The sequence below is a fragment of the Molossus molossus genome, unplaced genomic scaffold (assembly GCF_014108415.1).
Source record: "Molossus molossus isolate mMolMol1 unplaced genomic scaffold, mMolMol1.p scaffold_m16_p_8, whole genome shotgun sequence".
Classification (NCBI taxonomy): Eukaryota; Metazoa; Chordata; class Mammalia; order Chiroptera; family Molossidae; genus Molossus; species Molossus molossus.
This window is the reverse complement of record NW_023425402.1, coordinates 3,117,010-3,144,176: the sequence shown is the minus strand read 5'-3', so window position 1 is coordinate 3,144,176 and position 27,167 is coordinate 3,117,010. Positions and strand designations below refer to the sequence as shown.

The 27,167-nt window shown below is 55.9% G+C and overlaps 1 protein-coding gene across 1 annotated transcript; it reads left to right on the top strand.

Annotated features, from left to right (window-relative positions):
* Positions 1-5,742: 5,742 nt before the first annotated feature.
* NOTCH4 (notch receptor 4) lies at positions 5,743-26,850 on the top strand. The gene is made up of 31 exons (XM_036248426.1): positions 5,743-5,777; positions 6,223-6,260; positions 6,514-6,595; positions 6,685-6,977; positions 8,361-8,708; positions 8,790-8,912; positions 9,024-9,260; positions 9,365-9,514; positions 9,819-10,013; positions 11,051-11,164; positions 12,100-12,213; positions 12,297-12,419; positions 13,975-14,134; positions 14,570-14,715; positions 14,951-15,100; positions 15,279-15,396; positions 15,613-15,700; positions 16,026-16,179; positions 16,972-17,156; positions 18,464-18,716; positions 18,959-19,071; positions 20,116-20,639; positions 21,223-21,606; positions 21,709-21,884; positions 22,409-22,628; positions 22,809-22,890; positions 22,984-23,122; positions 23,608-23,903; positions 24,138-24,285; positions 24,771-24,868; positions 25,027-26,850. The coding sequence occupies exons 1-31, from the start codon at positions 5,743-5,745 to the stop codon at positions 25,732-25,734; spliced, it is 5,994 nt and encodes a 1,997-aa protein (XP_036104319.1). The 3' UTR covers positions 25,735-26,850.
* Positions 26,851-27,167: the final 317 nt, after the last annotated feature.

Genomic DNA, 27,167 nt, shown 5'->3' with positions numbered 1-27,167 from the left:
CCTCTGGGACAACTTCAAGTGTGCCAACATTTGCATCATAGGGGTGCCAGAAGGAGAAGAGAGAGAGCAAGAAATTGAAAACTTATTTGAAACAATAATGACAGAAAACTTCCCTAACTTGGTGAAGACACAAAGGCTGAAAAGTTCCCAAATCTGGTAAAAGATGTAAACCTGTGGATTCAAGAAGCTAAGTGGACCCCCACACAACATATTTTTATGTGTTTATTTTTATGTGTATATATCTTCTTCAGTGAGATACCTATTCAAATATTTTGCCCATTTTTACATTGTCATTAATGAGTTGTAAGAATTCTTTATATTTTCCAAATACAAGTCCCTTATCATACACATGATTTGCTCCCATTCTGTTGTTTTTCTTTTCACTCTCTTCAGGTGTACTTTGGAGCACAGACGTTTTTAATGTTTATATGGTCTAATGTGTCACAATTTTATTGTGTTGCTTGTGCATTTGGTGTTCTGTGAGAAATTATTGTCTAACCCAAGATCATGATATTTACTCTAAGGTTTTCTTTTAATAGTTTGGGGTTTTGGAGTGGTGTTTTTGTTTTTGTTTAGTTTTAGCTCTTATATTTAGGCCCATGATTAATTTTGAGTTAGTTTTTGTGTATGGTGTGAGGTAGGGGTCCAAATTCATTCTTTTCCATATGGAGAACCAATTATCTTAGTACCATTTGATGAAAAGATTTGTCTTTCTTCCCTTGGATCCCTTGGCACCTTTGATGAAAATCAACTAACCATAAATCAATTTGATTACTTTGATCTATATGTCTAATCTTATGCCAATACCTCATTGTCTTGATTACTGTAGCTTTGTAGCAACTTCTGAAATTGAAAAGTATGAATTCTCCACTTTGTTTATTTTCAAATTACTTTTGCTATTCAGAGTCCTTAACGTTTCCATATGACTTGTAAGATGCCTTCTGAGGCGAGGAAGCGAACCATGCAGAAAGCTGGGGGACAAAGTGGTCCAGACAGTGGGAAAGGCAAATGCAAAAGCCCTGTGGGTGAATGTGCCTGTTTAAAGGACAGTGATGATGCCACATGGCACAGTGAAGGAGAGGAGTAATGGGAGATGCTGTCAGAAAGGTAAACAAGGAATAGGAGGGAGGAGGCAGATATGTGGAGCCTTGTCGGTCCTGTAAGGAATTTAGCTTCACTCCATGTGAGTGGAGAGGTGATTAGAGAACACTGAGCCGAAGAGTGACATGATGTAACTGGAATTTTTAATAGACTCACTGTGGCTATTATGTAGAGAAATCACCAAGGGGACCAAGGAGCTCAGCAAGGAGGAAGTTAGGAGATGCAAGAGATGATGATGGCTTGGACTAGGGTACTAACAGTGGGGATGAGAAGGAAAGAGAAGTGGTCAAATCCTGGATATATTTTGAAGGTAGAACCAAGAGGATTTAAGACAGGATGGATATAGGATATGAAAAAAAGAGTCAGAAATGTCTCCAAGGACTTAAGACTGAACAACTGGAAGAATATAATTGGAAAGCCTCATTCTTTTGGGAGAGAGGAGGAGGCTTGGACAGGATGCTCAGATCAGTTCCGGCCATGTTAGGTTTAAGATACTCATTAGATATTGGAAGTACCAGTGTGTAGTAATGGGAGTGATCTAGTCTAGAAACACAAATTTGGGAGTCATCGACCTGAAGACAGTCTTCACAGCTGATATTTAAATCTGGTGGGAACCATGAGACTGGATTGGATCACATAGGAACAGAAAAAAAAATAGAAGTCCAGGGACTGAGTCGTGGACACTATTGTGGTAGAAAGTTGGGGAGATGAGGAGTAATCTGCAGGTCACTCCAGTGTAGCTCTACAGCTGCCATGGGCTGTTATCTTCGTGGTGTTTGAAGAAGAGGGGAGCACACATGTCGGGGAAATCCTTGCGAGGTGACTCAGAAACCATGGGACACGGGCATCTAGCTAAGAGGCCTCTTCCAGAAGCCCTCTTGTTTACAACACTCAGTTCAGAGCAGTCTAAGGCGGCACCCTAGAATCCCCTTTCGGGAGCAGGCCTTTCCGTCCGACTCTCTCGGGCAGGAAGCGGGCAGGGATGGCGAGCGTCAGGGCACACGCAGGCACAAGTGGGCTGCTTTCTAGAGGATGACTTGGCAACACTTAGATAGTGAAGGCCTTAGAAATGAGTCCAGGTGCCCTGGCTGGCTTGGCTCAGCTGCTGGAGCGTTGGCCTGTGGACTGAAGGGTCACGGGTTGGATTTGTGGTTGCAGGTTCAATCCTGGGAGGCATCCAATGCATGTGTCTCTCTCACATTGATGTTTCTCTCTGTCTCCCTTCCATTCTATCTAAAAAATAAATGGAAACAGTATCCTCGGGTGAGGATTAACAAAAATTAATAATAATTATAAGTCCATGCTTTAACCCTTTAACAGTGGTTTCAATTCTAGGAATTTAGCCAAAGGAAATAATTAGGCAAACATGCAAACATGTGCATGTAAGAATATTTATTGCAGGCGGTTTAGCATGTTTTAAAGACTGAGACCCCCCCCCCCCATGTGCTACATGAGGAAATGCGTTTCGGTGAGCCCGGCTTCACCACGCAGTGGGGCTGGGGCCAGCCATGAGCACCTGCTGTGTCTGCTGGGGTGAGAAAGACACCCCACCACTCAGGTGGTGCTCCTGGCCCAAAGCACACAAACTGAGGAGGCACAAAATAACTGACCTGTGTTCATAAAAATGTCAATATGACAAGAGACAAAGGCAGTCCAAGAGGCTGCACTCATACTAAAGGAAACTGAGAGATGACATGGAGTAGAACGCCCGATCCCGGACCGGATCCGGACCACTAGAAATCCTTACCAATCATTATAAGAAACATTATGGGGCAATTGGCAAATTTTCAATATGGATGGTATATTAGATAATAGTACTGTATCTACCTAAGTTTTGAAAAGAAAAAAAATTCTTTGATGTTCTAAATTGAAATTACAGTGGCTGGAGTGCGGGAGAAAGACCGGAGTCAGCCTGTGGACCAGCTTTGAGAACCACCGGGCACCGTCGGACCGCAGGAGTCTCTGCTTCCCGCATACAGGTGAAGTTCCTGATCTGTGATCTGCGGCCAGAGTGTGTCCACAGGAGCAGACACTTCTTCCCGCTACTCTGTGCCTCCCCCAGAGCTGGCCCGCTTCACCCTCTCCCGTCCCCTTAGTCTATAGCTGTGTAAAGCCTTTCAGAGCGCTCTCTTCCCCAACCTGATGTATCAAAACACTGGCAACTCTCTGGGACTACAGACCTGTCCACCTAGCCATGCTGCTGGGGGTTTGGGCTCCAGGCCCTAAAACAGTCTTCTGTTTTTGCTATCAGTGGCCTAATAAACCCTTTCTAAAAAATATATTAATTTTAGAGAGAGAGGGAGAGAGAGAAAAAAAATCAATTTGTTGTTCCACTTATTTATGCATTCATTAGTTGATTCTTGTTTGTACCTTGACTTGGGATAGAACCCACAATCTTGGCATATCAAGACAACTCTAACCAACTGAGCTACCTGGCCAGGGCTGAACCCTTTCTTCCTTTTTATTTTTTAATCCTCGCCTGAGGATATTTTTCTATTTATCTTCAGATAGAGTGGGAGGGAGAAAGAGGGAGAGAAGGGGAGAGGGAGAGAAACATCGATGTGAGAGGGACACTTCAACTGGTTGCCTCCCACATGACCCCAACCAAGGATGAACTGCAACCCAGGTACGTGCCCTTCGCCAGAATCGAACCTGCAACTCATTGGTTGGAGGGACAACACTCTACCGCTGAGCCAACCCAGCTAGGGCCTAAACCCTTTCTTTTAAAAAGACTTTCAGGCCCTGGCCAGCTTGGCTCAGTGGTTGGAGCGTCAGCCTGTGAACCAGAGAGACTCGGGTTCAGTTCCCACTAGGGATGCGTACCAAAAGAAAAACAAACAAACAAACAAACAGACAAACAAAAAATTTAAAAAGACTTTCAGGGCCCTGGCCGGTTTTGCTCAGTGATTAGAGCATCGGCCCATGGACCAGAGAGACCCGGGTTCCTTTCCTGCTAAGGGCACGTACCTCGGTTGCAGTTTGTCCCCAGCCCTGGTTGGGGTCGTGTGGGTGGCAGTCAGTCAATGTTTCTCTCTCACATAGATGTTTCTCTCTCTTTCTTCCCCCCCCACCCCGCTCTATCTGAAGATAAATGCAAAAATGTCCTTGAGTGAGGATTTAAAAATAAATAAATAAATAAATAAATAAATAAATAAATAAATAAATAAAATAAAAAGAATTTCACGCCCTAGCCAGTGTTGCTCAGTGGATAGAGTGTTGGCCTGCACACCAAAGTGTCAAGGGTTCACTTCCCAGTCAAGGGCATGTACCTGGGTTGCAAGTTCGACCCCAGCCCTGGTCAGGGGCATGTGTGGGATAGTGACCCCAAAGTCCAGGATTTACTCAAGAAGATAAGATGAATCAGGGCAATGAATTCCCTTTTGTAATCTTGTTTAGTCCAAGTTTATAGTCAATTACCGTCACCCTAGTGTGGCTCAGTTGGTTGAGCATCATCTCATGCACCAAAAGGTTGCTGGTTCGATTTCAGGTCAGGGCACATGCCCAGGTTTCAGGTTACCAAGAGCAACCAATTTGATGTTCTCCCTCACGTGGATGTTTCTCTCTCCCTCTCCCTTCCTCTCTCTTCAAAAAAAAAAAATCAGCCCTGGCCGGTTTGGCTCAGCGGTTAGAGCATCGGCCTGCGGTCCAGAGAGACCCGGGTTTGGTTCCCACTGAGGGCACGTACCTTGGTTGCAGTTTGTCCCCGGCCCTGGTTGGGTCGTGTGGGAGGCAGTCACTCGATGTGTCCCTTTCACGTCAATGTTTCTCTCTCTCTCTCTCTCTCCCTTCCACTCTATCTGAACAAAAAATGGAAAAAATGTCCTCGGGTGAGGATTTAAAAAAAAAAAAAATCAATAAAAGCATTTTTCTAAATAAATAAAGTCAATGACTGGCATTCCTTGCATCCCAGGGGCCTCTGCGTGGAGAGAGGGGACGGGGAGGGGAGCGAGCGAACGCAGTGTTTGCTCAGAGCGAGCCAGACTGCAAAACTGAGCGAAGACATCACTGATCGCTGAGGGCGACCTCATGTGGTCCTCTCCAAAGGAAGGCCAGGATGGCTCCCAAACCTGCATCTCAGCTATTCCCCAAAAGGACAGAAGCCCCAGCAAGGGCCAAGATAGGTCCGAAGTCCCTGGGTTTCCTCTGCCAAGGGTAGTAGTTTCAAGTCATGCAAAGTTGCAGATTCTCTGGGAATCATCTGTAGTGACCTCAGAAAACAAGCATCCTCCGCTGCTGGGCAGAGGACTAGAGAGCGCTCATCACCCCACCACTGGCTCACACCTCTGCTTCCAGGCCCTGACCTCCCGGACACATGTGGCACCTTGCAATTCCCATCAGAAAGGAGAGACCATATCAACAGAAGGGCCGGGCCTGTCCCCAGGGCCCTCGCCGGCCCAGTTCTCTCCTCCCATCACCTGGCCTCCAGCCTCTCTGCCTCTTCTCCCCCACCCCCAGGGCTTGTCAGGGACGGAAGGCCCCTCCCTCATCCCCCTCCATACCCCTCCCCCTCCCCATCACTAGGGTGTCCAGGACATTGTGTGACTCAGGAAACAACTCAGACGTGAGGCCTGAGGAGGCCAAGGAGGAGGAAGACGGGCTGTGAGCGGAGAAGGTGGCTCCTGACCGCAGGGCTCGGCGGGGATGCAGCCCCCGCGGCTGCCGCTGCTGCTGCTGCTGTGCTGCTCCGCGGGGGCCAGAGGTGAGGCCGGTGGCAGAGGCAGGGACCCCTCTTCCCTAGCAGGTTTCTGGGGGATGGGGCAGAGGGGTGAGCCCCAGGCTCCGAGGTGACACTGGGTGGAGGAGGTTCGTGCCCCCTAGACGGGAACAGCCTGCAGGGAGAGACCATGCTGCTGGGTCTGAGCAGGCCGAGGCTGTGGCCCCGCTGCCAGCAGACCGTCGGGGGATGGTGACAGGTTGCTCACCCCGGGAGAACCCAGCTGGCCCTGGAGCTGGGGTCAGCGGGCTCATTTAGGAGGGGACGAGGACCAGACTGACCACCGGTAGGGAAAGAGATGTGAGGGAGCGGAGATGGACATGCAGAAAGGCCAAGGGCTGACCGAGTCCCTCTCCGGGAGCAGCTGCCCCAGCCCCCCAGGGCTCAACGCTGGGCCCTTCCGGGAGGAAATCCGTCCTCTGTCTCAGCCTTTCACCTCCCAGGAGCCCCTCACCCCCCTCCTGATCCCTGTTGTCTTGCTTCCGGCTTCCAGGGGATGGAGCCTGAGGCTGGACTGGGAGCCAGAGGGGGGAAAAAAAAAACAGGAAAAGGGGTGGGGATCAGTGAGAGGCTGGGATCTGCTGGGGTGGGGGTGAGGCGGCACCTCCTGGGGACTAGAAACGCACGGAGGCTAATGTGGTTTGGCTGCTGCAGGCCGGTCACCTGGAGCTCCTAGCCCATCCTTGTCTCCACCCCAGGGCTGCCCTGCGGGAACTTCTCTGGACCCTGTGCCAACGGAGGCACCTGCCTGAGCCTGTCCCTGGGCCGAGGCACCTGTCAGTGAGTGTGCTGCGGGGGTGGGGGCTGGAGGGGGAGGAGGGACAGAGGCCACCGGCACCAGCGCTGAGCTTCCTCTCCTCCCTGCCCAGGTGTGCTCCTGGCTTCCTGGGGGTGACATGCCAGTTCCCTGACCCCTGCCAGGATGCCCGGCTCTGCCAGAACGGGGGCAGCTGCCAAGCCCTGCTTCCTGTCTCACCAGCCTCCCCCAGCGCCCCCTCTCCCTTGACCCCCAGCTTCCTCTGTACCTGCCCCTCTGGCTTCACTGGTGAGAGGTGCCAGGCGCAGCTCAAGGACCCCTGTTTCTCCTTCTGTTCCAAAATGGGCCACTGCCACGTCCAGGCCTCGGGACGCCCCCAGTGCTCCTGCTTGCCTGGGTGGACAGGTGAGCCCTGGTGGGGTGGGGAGGAGGGACCGGCAGGAGCCCTGGGCTGGGCTGCAGAGGAGGAAAGAAGTCTGAGTGGTGAGGACAGAGGTCATGAGAATCAACACGACTCTTGGTGACATATTCATACGAGATCGACATCCACCAGCAGAGTTGAACTGACTGTTAAAATGCTGACATGTTTCCTAACCAGTTGGTAAATAGCTACTGCCATACCCCTCAGTGTACCACCCTGAGCCCTTTCCCAGCCCCTCAACCTCCCCTCCACCCAGTAGCTAGAGGTGAAGCGGCACAGCCGGGACCTCTGTACTCTGAGCATCCGAACGGCCTCCGGCTGTTGGGTGCCACCAGATCTCGAGGACGACCTGGAGGGGGAGTCCGAGAGGGGGGCAGGTGTGATGGAGGGTGAGACGGGGGTGGAAAGGATCTGAGCTGGGGAGTTACAGGTGCCTCTCCCAGGAGGAGGGTGCAGCCCTCGGGCAGGACATGTGATGGGAAGGGCTACCCTGAGGAAAGGCTTGGGGTTCGAGGACAGAGCTGTGAGGCCCTGGAGAGGAAGGGTCCACAGGACCATAGAGGGATGACGGGGCTGGTCCCGGTGGTCAGAGGCCACATGAGAGAGTCCCTGGGCCAGGCAGCCTGTGTGGCAGCTGGCACCTGGCACCGCAATCACCTGACGTTCTTAATAAACACTGGTCCCAGCCCAGAAAGAGTGTGGATTCGGGCGGCCCGGGCGTGGAGGCGTGTGAGCTCCCCAGGTAATTCTGAGGAACCTGGGCCTGAAAGTGGGTGCCACAGAGTCGGCCCCTCCCCAGGCCCAGGGCCAGCTCTGCCACCCACTGGACGTGACCTGCAGCAGGGGTTTCCGCTCCGGGGCTGGTGGGTCAGCTGACCCGCACCCCTCACATGCTGTGGCGAGGAGGTGCCTGCTGAGCCGCGGGCTGGCACAGCACACGCCCGAGTGCCGTCCACTGGTGCACACGGCTGTGAGGTCTCTTCACTGCCAAAGTCTAGGAAAGCGGGCTGAGGGAGGCCAGACGACCACGCAGGCACACAGCCGGCAGTGGGCAGCAAGGTCCTGTCTCCTGCCTGCAGGGCCTGCCACACTCCGCCTCCCCGCCACCGGCACCGCTGAAGGGACCCTGGTCCCAGACCTTCCCGGGCAGGGCTGGTTTGCAACACGACCCCAACAACTACATGCCCTGCTCTTAGCTTAGAAAATGTAGTCACTCCAGGCATAACCCTCCCGAGGAACAAGCAAAGCTGAGGCGAGAGCGATGGGACGGCAGGGTCTGGGAGCCGCGGGGGCCAGGGGTTAGCAGAGAACGTGGGTGGGGCAGGCTCTGGCGCTGGAGTGCGCAGTGCCCGGCATCCTCTGCGCAGGTGAGCAGTGCCAGCTCCGGGACTTCTGCGCCAACAACCCCTGCATGAACGGAGGGGTGTGTCTGGCCACCTACCCCCAGATCCGCTGCCGCTGCCCACCTGGCTTTGAGGGCCACGCCTGCGAACACGATGTCAACGAGTGTTTTCTGGACCCGGGACCCTGCCCCAAGGGTGTCATCTGCCACAACACCCTGGGGTCCTTCCAGTGCCTCTGCCCCGCTGGGCGGAAAGGTCCAGGCTGCAAGCTCAGGCCAGGACCCTGTCCCCCAACAGGCTGTCCCAAGGGGGGCACCTGCCAGCTGGTTCCAGAGAGAGACTCCACCTTCCACCTCTGCCTCTGCCCCCCAGGTATGTCCTCCAGGAGCGTCCTCCAGCCCCTCTGGCAGGCAGCTCGTCTCCCTCCCTCCACTGACCCCACCACCCTGTCAGGTCTCACAGGCCCAGGCTGCGAGGTGAATCCAGATGACTGTGTCGGGCACCGATGTCAGAATGGGGGCACTTGCCAGGATGGACTGGGCACCTACACCTGCCTCTGCTCAGAGGCCTGGACAGGTGAGTCGTTTAAGCCAAGTTCATGGCGCCAGTGGCCCAGATGGTCAGCCCCTGGCCTCCCCTCCCACGAGGCCCCAGCTCCAGCGTGGTCTCCGTCCCACCCTGCTGCAGGCTGGGATTGCTCTGAAGATGTGGACGAATGTGAGCCCCAGCGTCCCCCTCGCTGCAGAAACGGGGGCACCTGCCAGAACTCCGCTGGCGGCTTCCACTGCGTGTGTGTGAGAGGCTGGGGGGGCCTGGGCTGCGAGGAGAACCTGGACGACTGCGCGGCTGCCACCTGCGCCCCAGGGTCCACCTGCATCGACCACGTGGGCTCCTTCTCCTGCCTCTGCCCTCCTGGCCGCACAGGTGTGGGCAGCGGGTCCGGGGAGGGGAGGAGGCTCTCCTACGAGAGAAGCAGGGTAGGAGCTGGGGGCTTCCAGTGGCCGCTGAGAGCCCCCCCCTACCCGCAGGCCTCCTGTGTCACGTGGAGGACGGGTGTCTGCACCAGCCCTGCCACCAGGAAGCCCAGTGCAGCGCCTTGATGGGCGCCACGCTGTGCCTGTGTCAGCCCGGCTACACAGGGCCCACCTGCCACCAGGACCTGGACGAGTGCCAGATGGGTGAGGCACCCCACATCAGATCCCCTCTGAGCCCCCGGCAGCCTCTGCACTGGAGACGGGCAAATTGTTTTCCAAATTAAAAATATGAACAACTCTTTTCCTGAACTTGTCCAGATTTGGCATCTCTCCCCTACATGGTCCCACCAACGCTCAGCCCTCCAGGCCCCTGTAGGCCTCTCCACCTTAAAGACACAGCCCTCTCCTGATGTGACCTCATCTGCCACACACGCCCTGCACTATCCCCCCAGGCAGGCTGGCCGCGCCTCCCACCGGCTCTGTGGACCCAGCTCTTCTCTCCTCCCAGCCCAGCAAGGCCCCAGCCCCTGCGAACACGGCGGCTCCTGCCTCAACACCCCTGGCTCCTTCGACTGCCTCTGTGCCCCTGGCTACACGGGCTCCCGCTGCGAGGCCGACCACGATGAATGCCTGTCCCAGCCCTGCCGCCCGGGCAGCACCTGCCTGGACCTGCTTGCCAGCTTCCACTGCCTCTGCCCACCAGGTACCAGCTGGGTGGGGCCGTGGGTAGAAGAGACAGGACCACTGAACACACAGGCCATCTTCCCTGAGGAGCATAGATGGCCCAGGCCCGCTGAGGTCAGTTACCCAAGAAAGTTTCTCCTCATGTCCCCACCCCAGGTGAAGACTCTGGGAAGCCCATGGCCCCAGACAAGGGCCCCAGATGGCAGCAAGGTTGTGCACTGCTCAGCTCGGGGGGCACACAGCCTGGTCCACTGTCCACGAAGGCCCATCCTGGGAGAGCAGAACAGCAGTTAATAAACGTCATGCCAACCCAGAATGCTCCTGCTAACAGAGACTCCTCTGCGGAGCTTAGCAGTAAAGCCCTTGAACCCCAAAGGGCCCGTGTGCTTGGATTTGTGCAGCAGGAGAGGGATGCTGCAAGGCCTCACCCAGCCGTAAGGCGAAGTCTCCCCAGGGAGGTAGTGACAGAGCCAATATTCAGAGCGAGATGAAACCGTAGCAGCTTGCTTGTGCCAGGTACTACCTGAGCCGCTGACGCATTACCTAATTCTTACGATAATCAATGAGGTCAGCATTGTTACTGTGCCCTCCTTTATAAATGAAGAAACTGAAGCACAGAGAGGTTAAGTGACCTGTCCAAGGTCACGCAGCTTGTAAGTGGCAGAGTCAGGATTCAAACCCAGGGCTGTTAGCCACTCCACTCCACTGCCTTCCTAAAGCTGAGCGGCTTCCAAGGAAAAATGCTGAGAAAACTGTTCGATAATCCAAGGGACAAGGTTATAGACATCAAGGAGCTCCAGAGGCAGGCTTCCCAGCCAGAAGGATCAGCCACCCTCTGCACAGAGAAATGGCCCCAAAAGACACGTCCCCGCAGCCCTCCCACAGGTCTGGCAGGTGCCCTGTTCCCGGAGCGCTCATCTCTGCAACCACACACACAGCACCCTGGGCGGGCTGCCGGATGGGGCCTGCAGCGGCGGGGCAGGCTGGTTCTAGAACACAGGCCTCCTAGGCAGAAGGCCGGGCTGAGGCCCCCTCACCAGAGCTCCATGTCCTCAGGCTTGGAAGGGCCGCTGTGTGAGCTGGAGATCGACGAGTGTGCCTCGGCTCCTTGCCTGAACCAGGCTGACTGCCGGGACCAGCTCAATGGCTTCCAGTGCGCCTGCCTGCCTGGTGAGTGCCGCTGAGCCCACACTTCAGGCTCCAGTCCTCCGCTTTGCTCCCCAAGCTCTCCTGCTCCATCCCCCAAATCTTCCTCCCCTTGCTTACCAGCTCACCCTCATCTGCGTCCTGCCAAATCGCCCTAAAGCCCTCCTTCCCAGACCTTCCCCAGAGTCCCCTGTACGTGCCCCTGCATGTCAGGGTCCCAGCTGATCTGGGCACTGCCCACCACGGACAGACACAGGGACAGCTGCCCCAGGCCTCCTCCCTGCGTTGGACATCTCTGTCCTGTGCTGTCACAATAACAGGTGTTTACTGAATATTTACTACGGGCCACATACTTGGCTCTACTTTTCGGGCACTGTCTAGTCTGCTTCTTTCTGTGGCACCCAGGTAGGTTCCATTATTAATGCTCTACAGGGGAGGAAACGAGCCCAGAGAGGGTGAGTAGCGTCCCAAAGTCACACAGCTGGCAGGTTGCTGAACTCCACCTTCGTGCACCTGCCCCAGGTGTCTTCTCCAGGAGGCCCTCCGGGTTCACCTTTTCTGGCCAGAGGAAGGGCCAGGACTGGTATTTATACTTTTGATAAGATGTATTTTCAGCATTAGTACATATATCCAGTGATGCCTTATTTATTTGGAGAATAAAGTTACCAAGTTATGCTCTATTACGTTCTGAAGCTCAAATCACTAAGAAGCCCTCAAATTGGTGCTTTCATTACATAATGATACATTTAGATAAAACCCAAACCAAGCCGTTTGATCTGTAGCAATGTCGTTTCTGTGTGTGCAAAGAGAGGCTAAATATCAGTGTAAACTCCTAATTTCTTTTGAATCCATGAAATCATGGCTATAAAGCTCAAACTTTTGTAACAAACTCCCTGGTACACGTACAGAAGAAAGAGATACCCTTCGCCATCCGTCCCCACCCACTCCCACCCTGGCAGGATTCACGGGCTCCCGGTGCGAGCAGGATATCAACGAGTGCGGCAGCTCTCCCTGTGCCAACGGTGGGCAGTGCCAGGACCAGCCTGGGTCCTTCCATTGTGAATGTCTCCCAGGTAAACTGGGGCTCAGACACTGGAGGGAGAGTGGGGGCCTGGGCGGACCTCCACAGGCCCCTGAGCCTGCCGCTGTGCCGTAGGCTTCGAAGGCCCGCGCTGCCAAGCGGAGGTGGACGAGTGTCTGAGTGGCCCATGCCCCACGGGCGCCAGCTGCCTTGACTTCCCAGGAGCCTTCTTTTGCCTCTGCCCCTCCGGCTTCACAGGTTAGCAGGGGAGGCACTGGCAAAGACTGGTGGGGATATTTGAGTCCCTTTGGGGTGGGGCAGAGGTCACAGGTGGTGTTGAGGGTTGGGACGTGAGACTAGAATGAGAATGGAACCCCTTATTCAGGAGGGCTGCGTGGCCACACAGGCTGGGGCACTGTTGTGGGGGCCACGGCAGGTCGTCACGAATGGTGTGATTGGGGGTTAGGAGCAGAGGACAGGGTTCAAAGGGAAGCCATTCATTTGCTTAGCATTTATCAAGTGCCAGCTGGCACAGGCACAGGCACAGTGGATACGAGAGCTGCCCTCCTCAAGTGGCTTTAAATCTGGGGCAGAAAGCCCAGCAGGTCTCTCGTGATTATGGCACAGAGAGGGGCTCTGAGAGCAGAACGCACAGGATCCTGGGACACAAAACCCACCGACCCTGACGGGAAATGAGAAGGCTTCACGAGCTGAGTCTTAGAGAATGAATAGGAGTTTGTCAAGGTAGAAGGCCAGCCGTTTGGGGGCATGGGCTGCTCAGTGGTTAGAGTGTCAGCCTGCTGACCGAAGGGTCAAGCGTTGGATACCCGGTCAAGGGCAGATACTTGAGTTGCAGGATTCATCCCTGGCCCCAGTCATGCAGGAGGCAAACAATCAATGTGTCTCTCACATTGATGTTTCTCTCTCTCTCTCTCTCCCTCCCCCACTCCCCCCCTTCCACTCAATGGAAAAATATCCTCAGGTGAGGATTATCAAAAAAAAAAAAAAGAGTCTGGCCAGTGAGGCTCAGTGGATGGTGTGGCTCAGTGAATGGTGTGGCTCAGTGGACGGTGTGGCTCAGTGGATTGTGTGGCTCAGTGGACCGTGTGGCTCAGTGGACGTGTGGCTCAGTGGACGTGTGGCTCAGTGGACGTGTGGCTCAGTGGACGGTGTGGCTCAGTGGACGTGTGGCTCAGTGGACTGTGTGGCTCAGTGGACGGTGTGGCTCAGTGAACGTGTGGCTCAGTGGACGGTGTGGCTCAGTGGACGTGTGGCTCAGTGGACTGTGTGGCTCAGTGGACGGTGTGGCTCAGTGGATTGAGCATCGTCCCATGGACTGAGAGGCCCAGGCCTTGATCCCCAGTTGGGGGCATGTGGGATAGGGGGCAGCTGATGAATGTTTCTCTCTCACATCGATGTTTCTGTCTCTCTCTCCCTTCCTCTCTCTCTGAAATAGCAACAAAAACATATTTGAAAAATAATAATAATAAATAAATAAATAAAAAGATAGAAGGTCAGATGATGTGTTTCAGCCACAGGTAACCACATGCACAAAGGTGCAGGGGGAGGAAAGGATGTCCCGCTTCAGGGGCTGTGGGACCGGAGCTTACAGTGCGGCGGGGCAAAGGGGAGAAAACCTGTCCTGCAGGGCCCTGGCTGCCCTTCTGAGGAAGTTCCAGTCTCCCAGGCAGCAGGGAGCCACTGAAGGGCAGGTTCCTGAGCAGTGAGCCTGACGTATATAGGAAGTGGCCTTCAGCCCCATCAAGGACATGGAGGGACCCTGTTTTCTCTCTGACCCATCTCCCCACCCCAGGTCATCTCTGTGATGTTCCCCTATGCGCCTCCAACCTATGCCAGCCCAGGCGAAACTGCCAGCGTCAGGAGGATGAGGCCCGCTGCCTCTGCCCCGACGGCAGCCCTGGCTGCGCCCCCCCTGAGGACGGCTGCACCTGCCAGCACGGGCACTGCCAGAGGTAGCGTCCCCATTGGCACTCGATTCTGGTCCCCAGCGAGGGCCACGTCTGTGGGAATGATCAACGGGGACTAGCAAGGAGCCGGCAAGGCTCCGAGGTCGCAGCCCGCGGAGGCTGGCTTGGTGGGCGCCAGGTCAGAGCAGAAAGAAGAGCGTTCAGTCCCAGGCCGGCTCATCGTCCGGAGACGAACGCTCGCTGAGCATCTGCTCTGCGCGGGCACTGTTCTGGGGCCCGGGGACAGCACAGCACAGGGGAACGTGTCTGCTCGCAAGGAGCTTTCCGTCTAATGAGCAGCCAGGGATGAGCAGTCGAGAAGGAACATATTTATACACAGAGAAAACCAGCTCGGAGGGAGGTGAGAGGGGAAGAGGCCACAGGGGCCTGACCAGTGGGGAGAGAGGAAGAGGAAACCTTCCCCTTTCTCTTTGTGACCAGATCATCATGTGTGTGTGACGTGGGTTGGACGGGACTAGAGTGTGAGGCAGAGCTGGGGGGCTGCGTCTCCACGCCCTGTGCCCATGGGGGGACCTGCCACCCCCAGCCCTCTGGCTACAACTGCACGTGCCCCACAGGCTACACAGGTGAGGCGCTCCCTGAACCATGTGCACCCTGGGCTGGCCCCCCTGAAGGGCAAGGCCAAAGGGCCTCGGTCTCTGTCGCCACCAAGAGACAGCATGGGCGGCAGGGGACACGGGTGGTGTGGGAGGTGGTGAGGAAAGGAAGCTGGGGGCGGAGAAGGGGGTTGGGGATGAGGAGAGGAAGGCGGGGGGGGGGGGGCAGTGAGAGGAGGGGAGAAAAGGAGGTTCCCTTTCGCAGGGCCCGCCTGCACGGAGGAGGTGACAGCCTGTCACTCGGGACCCTGTCTCAATGGTGGCTCCTGCAGCCCCAGCCCTGGGGGCTACTCCTGCACCTGTCCTGCAGGCCACACCGGCCCCCGCTGCCAGAGCACCGACCGCTGTGCCTCCGGTGAGTGCGCCTGTTCCAGGCCAGGCCAAGGGTGGTGGGCAGGGATGCTTGTGCCACAGTAAAACCTAATGGACAGTGTGAGCTAGTTTTTTGATGGCGGTGGGGAGTAATGTCCTGTATGTGGTGTGACTGAGGTCACAGGCCAGAAACCCAACCCCTCACAGCCTCCTCTCTCCAGCCCCGTGCCTCAATGGGGGCACCTGTGTGAACAGGCCTGGCACCTCCTACTGCTTCTGTGCTACTGGCTTCCAGGGCCCACGCTGTGAGGGAAGGAGCCGTCCCAGCTGTGCAGACAGGTGCGAGGGGGAAAGACCCGGGCGGGGGGGGAGCCCCTCAGCCTTCCTCCCTGTCTCCTCCACCTCCTCTGGGATCCGGCTGCCCCCCACCCACATCCCACACCCTTCACTGGCCTTCCCTCTGGTTCCCCAGCCCCCGTGGTTGCCGTCCCACACGGCACACCCTCCCCCTTATCTTCTGGACCTTCTTCCCCCTGCGCCCTGTCTCTGGGCCAGCCCCTGCAGAAACGGTGCTACTTGCCAAGATGGGCCCCAGGGTCCCCGCTGCCTCTGCCCTGCCGGCTACACAGGAGGCAGCTGTCAGGTGAGGGCGCTGAGCCCGGTATGCTGGGGGGGAGGGGGCACAGAGCTCTGGTGAGAGGGTCTCACACTGCAAGGTGGGCAGCAGGGAAGTGTGGGCAACGTACCCACACGAAGAAAGTTTCGAAGCCTAGGCACTGAGGTCTGTGTGGAAGGGAAGGACTGAAAGGGTGTCTGATCCCAGGCACTGTTCTGGGATGTAGGAAGCAAAGGAACCAGGGAGGGGGTCCCAAGGTCAGGGAGTTTGAGGAGCTGATGCTGGCAGAGGACCGTCTCTGGGCCTGGAAACCTGATGTTCTGTCCAGCCTCATGCTCCCTCCAACCCTCAGACTCTGATGGACCTGTGTGCCCAGAAGCCCTGTCCACCCAAGGCGCACTGCCTCCAGACTGGGCCCTCCTTCCAGTGCCTGTGCCACCAGGGATGGACTGGGCCTCTCTGTGAAGTCCCGCTGTCCTCCTGCCAGAAGGCTGCCCAGAGCCAAGGTACCAACCAAAGGGCCCAGTGGGGAGCTGATGAAGAGAAAGACAGTGCTCTCCTCTATCCCGTCCCTAAGGGCATGCACACATTTGGCCAGAGAAACAACCAACTGAGGGTCCAAGCAACACAGACCAACCACAGTGCCTGAGTCCACAGCTCCGCGCAGGGCATCCTCCCCCAGCGCGGCGCAGGGCATCCTCCCCCAGCGCGGCGCAGGGCATCCTCACCCAGTTCGGCGCAGGGCATCCTCACACAGCTCAGCCCCCGGCACCACAATCAGCGCAACTCAGGAAACACCAACCAGCCCAGTCAACAGGACTCCAGTTAACAACTACCAGGACCTAACAGTGTGGAGCAACTCCACCCTGTCATTATTGTCACCTCAGCTATAGGGGACCACATCTAACCCAACTATACTCAACACACTTCTGTGCGTTCCACATATTTGATGCCACACCACCCCCTTGTAAAAGAATAACCCTTGATAACATGAGGTTTGATATAAGAAGACCTCAGAAAAGAGACTTGTGGGGTTAGGAGTGGTTGGTGGGAGTCACAGTGAGAACATTGGAGGGTGCGGAACGCATGCTCTAACCTCTGGATCTCTTAGGGTTATCAGAACGGCCAGGGTGGAACTTGATATATTGCTCTCTTCCGTGTCAGGAGATACTGACCCCTCAGGCATCCACCTACCCAGGGATGTTAGTGGTCCCCGCAGGCCTCTCTGCTTATTGTCTGAGGCCTGAGCACCCTTCCACCCACTTGCTTTATTGATCCCTGTTTGTCTTTCTCCCCAGGCACAGAAGTATCTTCCCTGTGCCAGAATGGGGGCCTCTGCATTGACAGTGGCCCCTCCTATTTCTGTCACTGTCCCCTTGGATTCCAAGGCAGTATGTGCCAGGACAGGGTGAACCCATGCCAGTCCAGGCCCTGCCAGCATGGGGCCACCTGCATGGCCCAGCCCGATGGGTATCTCTGCCAGGTGAGCGGGTCCAGAAGACAGGGCATGGGGGTGCCAAGCGTGGGCGGGACATGGGAAACAGTAGTCATGGAGGGTTGTAGCCATCTCCCTAACTCTGTCCCACACACCCAGCCAGCCACCAAGTCACACCATTTTACCTCCTAAATAGTCTCAGTTTTGTTCTTGTCCCTTCACCCTCCATCCGCTGCCTGAGTCCCAGCCTGTGCTGCATTCCGCCCGACACCTGCACCCGCCTGCCGTCGCCCCTGCCTCCACACTCGTCCCCCTACACGCTCAGCCTTTCCTCTGCTCCCGCCGTGCTCTGCTGGCGTGGTGAGCTGACCTGTCACGCCCCTGCTTGAAACCCTCGCAGCTGCTCACCTCCTTCACAGTGAAGTTCAAAGAACGAGAGAGGCGAGGCTGAGATGCAGCCGCAGCAGCCCGACCCGTGTTCAGAACCACGGCTTTGGATGGAAGACACCAGGCAGTTCCCTCACCATCCTCTTTAGCTTTTTATTGTGAGCGTGTTCACACACACACAGGCAGGGAGCCCTCACGCACCTGTTACTCAGCTTTACTTTCTAGTTCATGAAACTCCCTCCGGAAGTTTCCAAAACAACCCCTCATCTGCTTCTTCCAGCCCTCTGGCCCCTTCTTTGCGAACCCCTTTCCCTCCATCTTTCCGAAGCCTCCCTGGGTTCCATTCTTGCATGCTCGCCTCCTCCAAGAACTCCGCCCGTGGCCCGGCTTGTCAACGAGTCCTCTCCAGCAGAACGACAGGAAGCAACCAGAAGATGGTTAAGGGCCCTGGCCATGGAGCCAGTCACTTAATCTGTCAGGGAATCAGCTTCCCTTTCTGTGAAGTGAGAGTAAAACGAGATCATCTATATGAAGGGCTTGGGGAGGACGGTGTGAGGTTATGCATGTAAATCATGCAAGAGCGCTAGCTGTCTCCCTCCTGGCCGCCTGAGAACCTGGTGGAAGCAGGGACGAGTTCTGGTTCTCTGCGCATTCCTACTGCCTGAAATGGTGACGGACACACAGTAGGCATTCAATAGATGCTCCCAATAAAGCATGGCGCAGCCTGGTGGGTGTATGGCTGGGGCGGGGTTCTACTGCTGTTTAGCAGCATTGTGTCTGAGGCGGTGCGGGACGCGGGTGGGGTAAGTTGTGTGCTATTGAACAACTGTCGTGTGGAGTTGAGATGGCTGGTGAGCTGGGTGACAATGTTGAGTTGGAAGGTGGGGTGGACTTTCTCGAGCTGGGTCCCCTGTAGTGGGGGGACGGGCTCGCTTCCTGGTTCCCTGTCTGACCCTCTTCGCCTGCAGTGTGCCCCAGGCTACAATGGACAGAACTGCTCAAAGGAAACCGATGCTTGTCAATCCCAGCCCTGTCACAACCACGGGACCTGCACCCCCAAACCTGGAGGCTTCCACTGCGCCTGCCCTGCAGGCTTTGTGGGGCTGCGCTGCGAGGGGGACGTGGACGAGTGCCTGGACCAGCCCTGCCACCCCCCAGGCACTGCAGCCTGCCTCTCCCTAGCCAATGCCTTCTACTGCCGGTGTCTGCCTGGGCACACAGGTGAGGCCCGGGGGCGGGGGCATCCCTGTGGCACAGCTGAGCTGACCACAGACACCCAGATTATCCCCTCCCATAAGGCAGCCTGGTCACCTAGCCCAGGCCCCTGCCTCCACAGCCCAGCAGAGAGAATATGCCCCAGGATCCCTTTACCTGCGCAGCTGGTGCTGGGCCAACCTCCCAGGAATGAGCAAACAGGAGGCAGTTACCAGAGCAGTGTGTGACCCTCCCCCACCCCACCGCAGGCCAGCTGTGTGAGGTGAGGGTAGACCCCTGCCAGAGCCAGCCCTGCTCCCATGGAGGCTCCTGTGAGGCAGCAGCAGGACCACCCCCGGGTTTCACCTGCCACTGCCCCCAGGTGAGTGACGGCAAAGCTGCCTTCTCTATGCCCCCAACACCGACACGAGGTGCGGAAACCTGGGCTGGGACCCTAGCGGAGAGCCTGGAGCACGCAGTGGGAATTGCTGGAGAAAGCCAACCCTTGTTCACAGGAGTGAGTGGCTGGCTCTCAAAAGCAAACAGGGTGAGAGGTGCAAGATCCGATGGTAGCACAAATGCCTAAGGGAAGGTCCCCAAAGTCAACCTGGGTGACTTTGGGTAAGTTCTTAGTTCTTTTAACTGTGTGTGTGCGTGTGCGTGTGTGTGTGCGCGTACACACACCATGGGCCTCAGATGCATAAAATTGGGTTCATCTTAAATTTTGGTTCATGATATACTAATACCATTGGTTTGCACATGGCCTTCTACTTTTTTTCTTTATTGATTTCAGTGAGAGGAAGAGAGAGGGACAGAGAGATAGAAACAGCTATGAGAGAGAACACCGGTTGGCCGCCTCCTGCACTCCCCCCACTGTTGGTCCACAACCTGGGCATGTGCCCTGACCGGGAATCAAACTGGAGACCTCTTGGTGCATGGGTCGATGCTCAACCACTGAGCCACACTGGCTAGGCATGGCCTTCTATTTTTTTTTTATTCTCACAACATGATACCCGTGAACCAAACCCAAGAATTACAATATTAATAACTCACATGTACTACGTCCTCTTCTGTCCTGTTCCCCTTCCAGAAGAAGAGAATGTAATCCTTTTCCAAGGATTAAGATACGAGTTCAGCTAACACTATCCTATTAACTGTGTGGTCTGCCAGAACGCGCATCGCGCGACCACAGTTCATCCACGTTCCTGCAGAGCTGTGGCTCACCCATTCCCACCCCCACATGCCATTGTGTGAAAAAACATGGGACACGGTTTCCACACCTACGAAATAATCAACATAATGTTTTCTGAGGTCCCTTCCAGATGAGACTCTAGAAGTCTCTGAGTTATCTTAACTCAGGAGTTTGCTTGAGAGGAAGTGGGAAGAATTATACGAGGTCCCTCTCCTACATCTCTCCTCTCCACAGGGTTTTGAAGGCCCCACCTGCAGCCACAGAGCCCCCTCCTGCGGCCTCCATCACTGCCACCACGGTGGTCTGTGTCTGCCCTCCCTGAAGTCTGGCTTCCCACCTCGCTGTGCCTGCCTCGGTGGCTATGGGGGCCCTGACTGCCTGACGCCACCCAGTCCTCCAGGCTGTGGCCCTCCTTCTCCTTGCCTACACAATGGCAGCTGCTCAGAGACCTCCAAGCTGTGGGGCCCAAGCTTTCGATGCTCCTGCCCTCCCAGCTCCCCAGGGCCCCGGTGCCAGAAGCCTAGAGCCAAGGAATGTGAGGGCAGAGGTGGAGATGGAGCCTGTGATGCTGGCTGCAGTGGGCCAGGAGGAAACTGGGATGGGGGGGACTGCTCCCTGGGAGTCCTGGACCCCTGGAAGGGCTGCCCCTCCCACTTCCACTGCTGGCTTCTCTTCCGGGATGGGCAGTGCCACCCGCAGTGTGACTCTGAAGAATGTTTGTTTGATGGCTTTGACTGTGAGGCTCCTCCAGCCTGCAAGTGAGCCTGAGACCCTGAGTTGGTGGGGGGGGGGGGGGGGGGCAAGGGGACACAATGAGGGCAGAAGGGACATGGATACTTCTGAGTTACAGTGTTACTACAGCCTCAAGCTCCAGGGAGTTTCCGCCCTCATAACCATTGCTAAGTGGGAGTAGAAGACCCTAGACTCCAGCCCAGCTGGATAGGGCAGCATCAGGTTAATGGGGCACCAAGAACAGGCACTGCCTCTGCCCAGACTCCTCGCTGAGAGTTAAGAGCTCTGCCTCAAGTCTCTCTCTAAGCCCTGTTGCCATGGAGTATCTCCCCTAGCAACCTGCACCCCTAATGGAAAAGAGCCTCAGGCACTGCTTCAGGAAGACAGGAGAGCTTGGAGTGGTAGGGAGAAGGGGCCATCTTAGGAAACAAGGGTGTCAGTAGACATTAGGGTGTCTGGGCTACCTAGCATCCAGGGTCCAACTTGGCCCTTTTCTCTGGAGCTAAGCTAGTAAGTGCCCTAGAGGATGTGGAATGTCAGGAACCTCTCTGGGATGGAGGAAGGAGTCTAGTTCTTTGGGGTCCTGAGTTCCCCTCTCCTCACCCACAGCCCAGCCTATGACCAGTTCTGCAAGGATCACTTCCACAATGGGCACTGTGAGAACGGCTGCAACACTGCGGAATGTGGCTGGGATGGAGGTGACTGCAGGCCTGCAGATGGGGACTCAGCCTGGGGGCCTTCCCTGGCCCTGCTGGTGGTGCTCAGCCCCCCCGCCCTGGACCAGCAGCTGCTTGCCCTGGCCCGGGTACTGTCCCTCACTCTGAGGGTGGGGCTCTGGGTGAGGAAGGATAGTGATGGCAGGGACATGGTGTACCCCTATCCTGGGGCCCAGGCTGAAGAAGAGCTAGGAAGAATCCCAGACCCCTCTCATCAGGATACAGCAGCCCCTCAAACACAGCCTGTGGGCAAAGAGACAGACTCCTTCAGCACAGGGTAAGAAGGCTGGGCAAAGTGGGGGACCAGGCACTTTTTTAATGGGTGCAGGGAAGGGAGCCAGGAACCAACACAGGGGTCTCTGAGATGTCTCCCCTGCAGGTTTGTGGTGGTGATGGGTGTGGATTTGTCCCGCTGTGGCCCTGACCACTCTGCGTCCCGCTGTCCCTGGGACGTTGGGGTCCTGCTCCGCTTCCTTGCTGCCATGGCTGCAGTGGAGGCCCTGGAGCCCCTACTGCCGGGACCCCTGCTGGCTGCCCACCCTCGTGCAGGCACCGGTAGGTGACCCCAGCATTTCCCCTGACTTTGCTCCCAGGTCGGCTTTCATGCCAGCAGCCAGCAATGGAGGTCAAATGAAACAGGACCAATGGGACCCAAGTGCTCTTTGTGGGGCTTACCCTTATTAACCTCTTTCTCTAACTGGATCTCCCCACGGCCCATTTGCTCTACAATCTCCTTCCTTCTTTTCCTAAGGACTTTGTCCTAACCTCTATCACAGACCTCCCACAAACCTCGGAGTTTGGTCCATCCTTTCTACTAGATGGAGGGTGTCCAGTCATTCCTGTATCCAATAGTTCAGAGCTCATGGAAGAGTAAGAACTCTCACATCACACCCACTATGTGCCAGGCCATGCTCTAAGCATTTCTATCCTTACTAGCTCCTTTTATCCTCCCAAAAATACCATTGAGGCAGGTGCTATTGTTATTCCCATTTACAGATGAGGGAACTGAGGCCCAAAGGTCTCACAATAGCACCCGGCCTCACCTGGAATAGCCTCTTTTTGACTGTCTCTCCCACCAGTGCCCTCAGCCAACCAGCTTCCCTGGCCTGTGTTGTGCTCGCCGGTGGCTGGGGTGCTTCTCCTGGCCCTCGGGGCCCTTCTTGTCCTCCAGCTCATTCGGAGGCGGCGCCGAGAGCATGGGGCCCTCTGGCTTCCCCCTGGGTTCACTCGAAAGCCTCGGACTCAGCCAACTCCCCGCCGACGCCGGCCCCCACTGGGCGAGGACAGCATCCACCTCAAGTGAGAGTGCGGAGGAACTGGGGCTCAGGGAGGGGCCTCTTGCCTGTGAAGATATCTATGACTGGATGCAGCAAGAGCTGCCACTGCGGAAGTTAAAGACAGAGGAAGGGGAAAAGGGCTGGAGGGCTGCCGGAAATCTAGTGGACCCTGAAGGTCCTCTACCCGCCCACCTTCTTCCAGGGCACTGAAACCAGAGGCTGAAGTGGATGAGGATGGAGTTGTGATGTGCTCAGGCCCTGAGGAAGGAGAGGAGGTAGGCCAGGTGAAAACACTGAGGCAGGAATGGCCCTGAGGTGATGAAAGGGTTGAAGGAACAAGTCAACCTTCCTTCACTGAATGTCTTTCTGATCCCAAGGCTGAAGAAATGGCCTCAGCCTCCAAGTGCCAGCTCTGGTCTCTGAGTGGTGACTGTCGGGAGCTCCCCCAGGCAGCCATGCTGACTCCTCCGCAGGACAATGAGATGGATGTCCCCGATGTGGACACTCATGGACCTGGTACATGAGCCAACCCAGACCAAGACAAACCCCTTTGACCCTCAGAATCAGAAAAATCCTTTCATATCAGCCCGGGAGAAGCAAATGTTAGAGTTAGTACTTAGAACAGTGATTCTCAAAGTATGGTTCTGGGACAGGAGAATGTGTTTCACCAGGGAAATTGTTAGAAATACAAATTCTCAGGCTCCACTCCAGAGCTCCTGATTCAGATATTCAAGCTATTGTGAAATTTGTTTGCACAAGCCCTCCAGGTGAGTAATACAGACTCAGGTCTGAGAACCACTGCCCTAGAATGTTAGAGAATAAGCTTAGCCTGCTGGCCCCCTGTACAGATGAGGAAACCGAAGCCCGGAGAAAAGTAGAAGTCACTTGCCTTAAAGCCACACAATCAAGAGCCAGAGCTGGGCTTCCTGACACCTGAGGATTGTGATTCTTCGAGCCTCCATGTTCTCCCCCTGCCCTTATGTCCTTTTGATTGACCACAGATGGAGTGACACCCCTGATGTCAGCAGTCTGCTGTGGAGGAGTGGAGTCCAGGACCTTCCCGAGGGCATGGCTGGAAAGCTCTGAGCCCTGGGAACCTCTGTTAGATGGAGGGGCCTGTCCCCAGGCTCACACTGTGGGCACTGGGGAGACCCCTCTGCACCTGGCTGCCCGATTCTCCCGGGCAACTGCTGCCCGCCGCCTCCTTGAGGCTGGAGCCAACCCCAACCAGCCAGACAGAGCAGGGCGCACCCCTCTTCACACTGCAGTGGCTGCTGATGCTCGGGAGGTCTGCCAGGTCAGTGCACACTGGGGTCACTGGAAAGGACTGGGAGCAAGTCTGGAAGTAAAGCTAGGCAAAAGCATACATACTCTAGGGTTTGGCAAAGAGGAAGATGATGTGCGATTGGGACCTGAAAGGGAAACAAGAACAGACAGCCGAATATGGATTGGGAGGTGGTTAATAGTGTGAAGGGCCTGAGCTAGCAGCCCAGGACAAACCAGGGGTCACTGGTCCTCTCTGGCCCCCCAGCTCCTACTCCGCAGCAGACAGACTGCAGTGGATGCCAGAACAGAGGATGGGACCACGGCCCTGATGCTGGCTGCCAAGCTGGCAGTGGAGGACCTGGTTGAAGAACTCATTGCAGCCCAGGCGGATGTGGGGGCCAGAGATAAGTGGGGTATGAATCTGGGGAGGTTGGTGTGCTATAGAGAAGTTGAGCAGATGGGATATGCGATAAAATGCAAAAAGGAGCAGAGGGGCCACTGGAGGCTGGGAGAGTCCCTTCCACCTTGCTGTCAGAGTGGTAGATCTCCGTGCGCTGACAGGATGGAGCATGTGTCTTCCCCCATCATCCTCAACAACACACACTGCCTTGGTCCAGTGTAAGCTAGGGTGTGGAGGAGTGTCGGTGAGAAGGTGCAGGGGTCTCCCGGTCCCACCGACCCCAGAACAATGCCCTATTGTCCCTTCCGCGCGCCGGTGACGTCACCAGGGACAATGCTTCCCGCCCGCCGGCGGTCACCCGGGCAACGCTTTTGCCTTTGAGGGGCGTGGACCCGACGGGCCAAATAGCCCTTCCCCCAAGGCCAGGATCCAGGGGAAGCGAGAACCCAGGCGCCTGGCCCCCAGCCTCAGGTGACAACCTCCCACGTCGTTCCCCAGGAAAAACTGCTCTGCACTGGGCCGCCGCCGTGAACAATGCCCGGGCCGCCCGTTCCCTTCTCCAGGCCGGAGCCGATAAAGACGCCCAGGATGGCAGGGTTAGACCGGGTGGAGGGCTCCCCACAAAATAAAGGGTGCGGGAGAGGTGGAAAGCGCGGAAACTCCCCCAAACCAGAAGGGGGAGGGACCGGCAGTCTAGGGCAAGTCCTGTGAGTGGCCTTCCTGACCTCGCCCCTGGCGGTTTCCTCCCACGCAGGAGCAGACCCCACTGTTCCTGGCTGCCCGAGAGGGGGCGATGGAGGTAGCCCAGCTGCTGCTGGGGCTGGGGGCGGCTCGCGGGCTGCGAGACCAGGCCGGACTGGCGCCCGCGGACATCGCCCGTCAGCGCAACCACTGGGATCTGCTGATGCTGCTTGAGGGGGCGGGGCCAGCGGAGCCGCGTCCCAAAGCCACGCCGGGCCGAGGGGCGGGCGTCTTCGCGCGTGCGCGGACCGCCTCGGGGAGCGTGCCGCCGTGCGGGGGCGGGGCTCTGCCGCGCAGCCGGACGCTGTCAGTGGGAGCAGCCCCGCGTGGGGGCGGAGCAGGTCTGCAAACACGGACTTCGTCCGTAGACTTGGCCTCGCGTGGAGGCGGGGTCTATTCTCAGTGCCGAAGCCTCCCGAAGGGAGCCGGAGGTGGCCCGCCCCGCCGCGGCCGAAGCTTTTCTGCCGACATGCGTGGGCCGAGGTCCAACCGTGCAATAGTGCAAGGAAGATCCGGGGTCGCAGCCGGGAGCGGGGGCGTGGCCTCAGCTGACTGGCCCTGTGATTGGGTGTCCCTGGGAGCCTGCGGTCCCGCCTCCAGCACTCGGATCCCGCCTCCTTGCCTTACTCCGTCCCCAGAGCGGAGATCGCCTCAAGTCGCTTGGGGTCCCCCAGCCCACCAAGTAATACCCTTAAATGCAGTAAGCGAAGGTCAAAAGTAGAAGGCTGATGGGAGGGTGGGATTCTTAAAGCGAGTACCCATTAAATGACAGTTTGGGAGTCCTCCGGATTTTAAACTTCTCGAACCCCAAAAGTAGGAGATCGGGAATATAGCGTCTCTCCCAAAAAGAGTTTATGCCCACTCACAACCGTTATCGTCTTCCACGCGGAGAAGATGCAACTCTGGAGAGGGTTTAGGTGCTGGGATGAAGTGGGCCCAGCCCCTCCCAGAAAGTAAGGGTGAGGGGCTACAGGAGGGTGGTGTGGATTGAGCTAAGTACCCTGGACTGGAACTAAAAATAGGATGTAAGAGGTTCTTTCCTGTAAAGTATATGGTTCCCAAGGGGAACCTTTGTATCACCTCCCCCCCTACCTACAAACGGTTGACAAATATTTATTTAACCACCTTCTATGTGCCAGGCACTGTCGGTGCTGGGTGGGGGTTGCGCCAAGGGCCACTCCAGCTGATGACTCCTTGCATTCTCACCACCCCCAAACAAACCACTGCAGGGATGAAGCACCATTCTTCTAGCTACTGCTATCTCTATTTAAGAACCCCAAATCTGTCACCAGCTAAGAGAGCTGATAGAGTGTTGCCTTCTTTTGGAGGGTTTGGGGAATGCAATGGAAAAAATATGGGAGTGACTGCGTTGTCTTCAAAATTTTGTGTCGATTTGGATAGAGACTTTCCGTATAGTTTAAGAGCAAGAATAAGATTTGAGAGTCCTATGTTAATTTAGGGAATCATCTGAAAGCAAGTCTAGTAGCCCAAGGAGAAGCCACACACTGTCTTCTAAGGACATCTCAGAGCCTAAGTCTCTCGAAAGGAGCCGGAGGTGGCCTGCCCCACCGTGGCGGAAGCCACTTAAGAGACTCCCAAGGGCTCAAGTTAGGTAGAGGAGGAGGGAGACACCATCTCAAACTCAGTCCACCTTTCAGCTACAACTCTTTCGTGGTGATGATGTGCCTGAGACCAGGGATGAGGCATTTTGAAAGCTAAGGGGGCATACCTCATTTTATTGTGCTTCACTTTGTTGCGCTTTGCAGATAAATGTTTTTCATTAACATTGAAGCAAAGACCCTCTACCAACAAAAAAATTATGACTCACTGGTTAGCATTTCTTAGCAATAAAGTATCTTTTAAAGTACTTTCATTGTTTTTAAGACAATGCTATTTCTCACTTAATAGACTACAGTATGGTTGTAAACATGCACTGGGAAACCAAAACATCTGTGACTCACTTTATTTTGATAATCACTTTATTGTGGTGGTCTGGACCCAAACCCACAATATTTCTGAAGTATGCCTTTTAATAAGTACCATTTATTGAGCATTCACTATACCAAATGCTTTATCACATTTAATCCTCACATCAACTGTTAGGTCTACTAAAATTATTAGGTCTGTTTTACTTTTAGAAGGTTAGGTACAGAT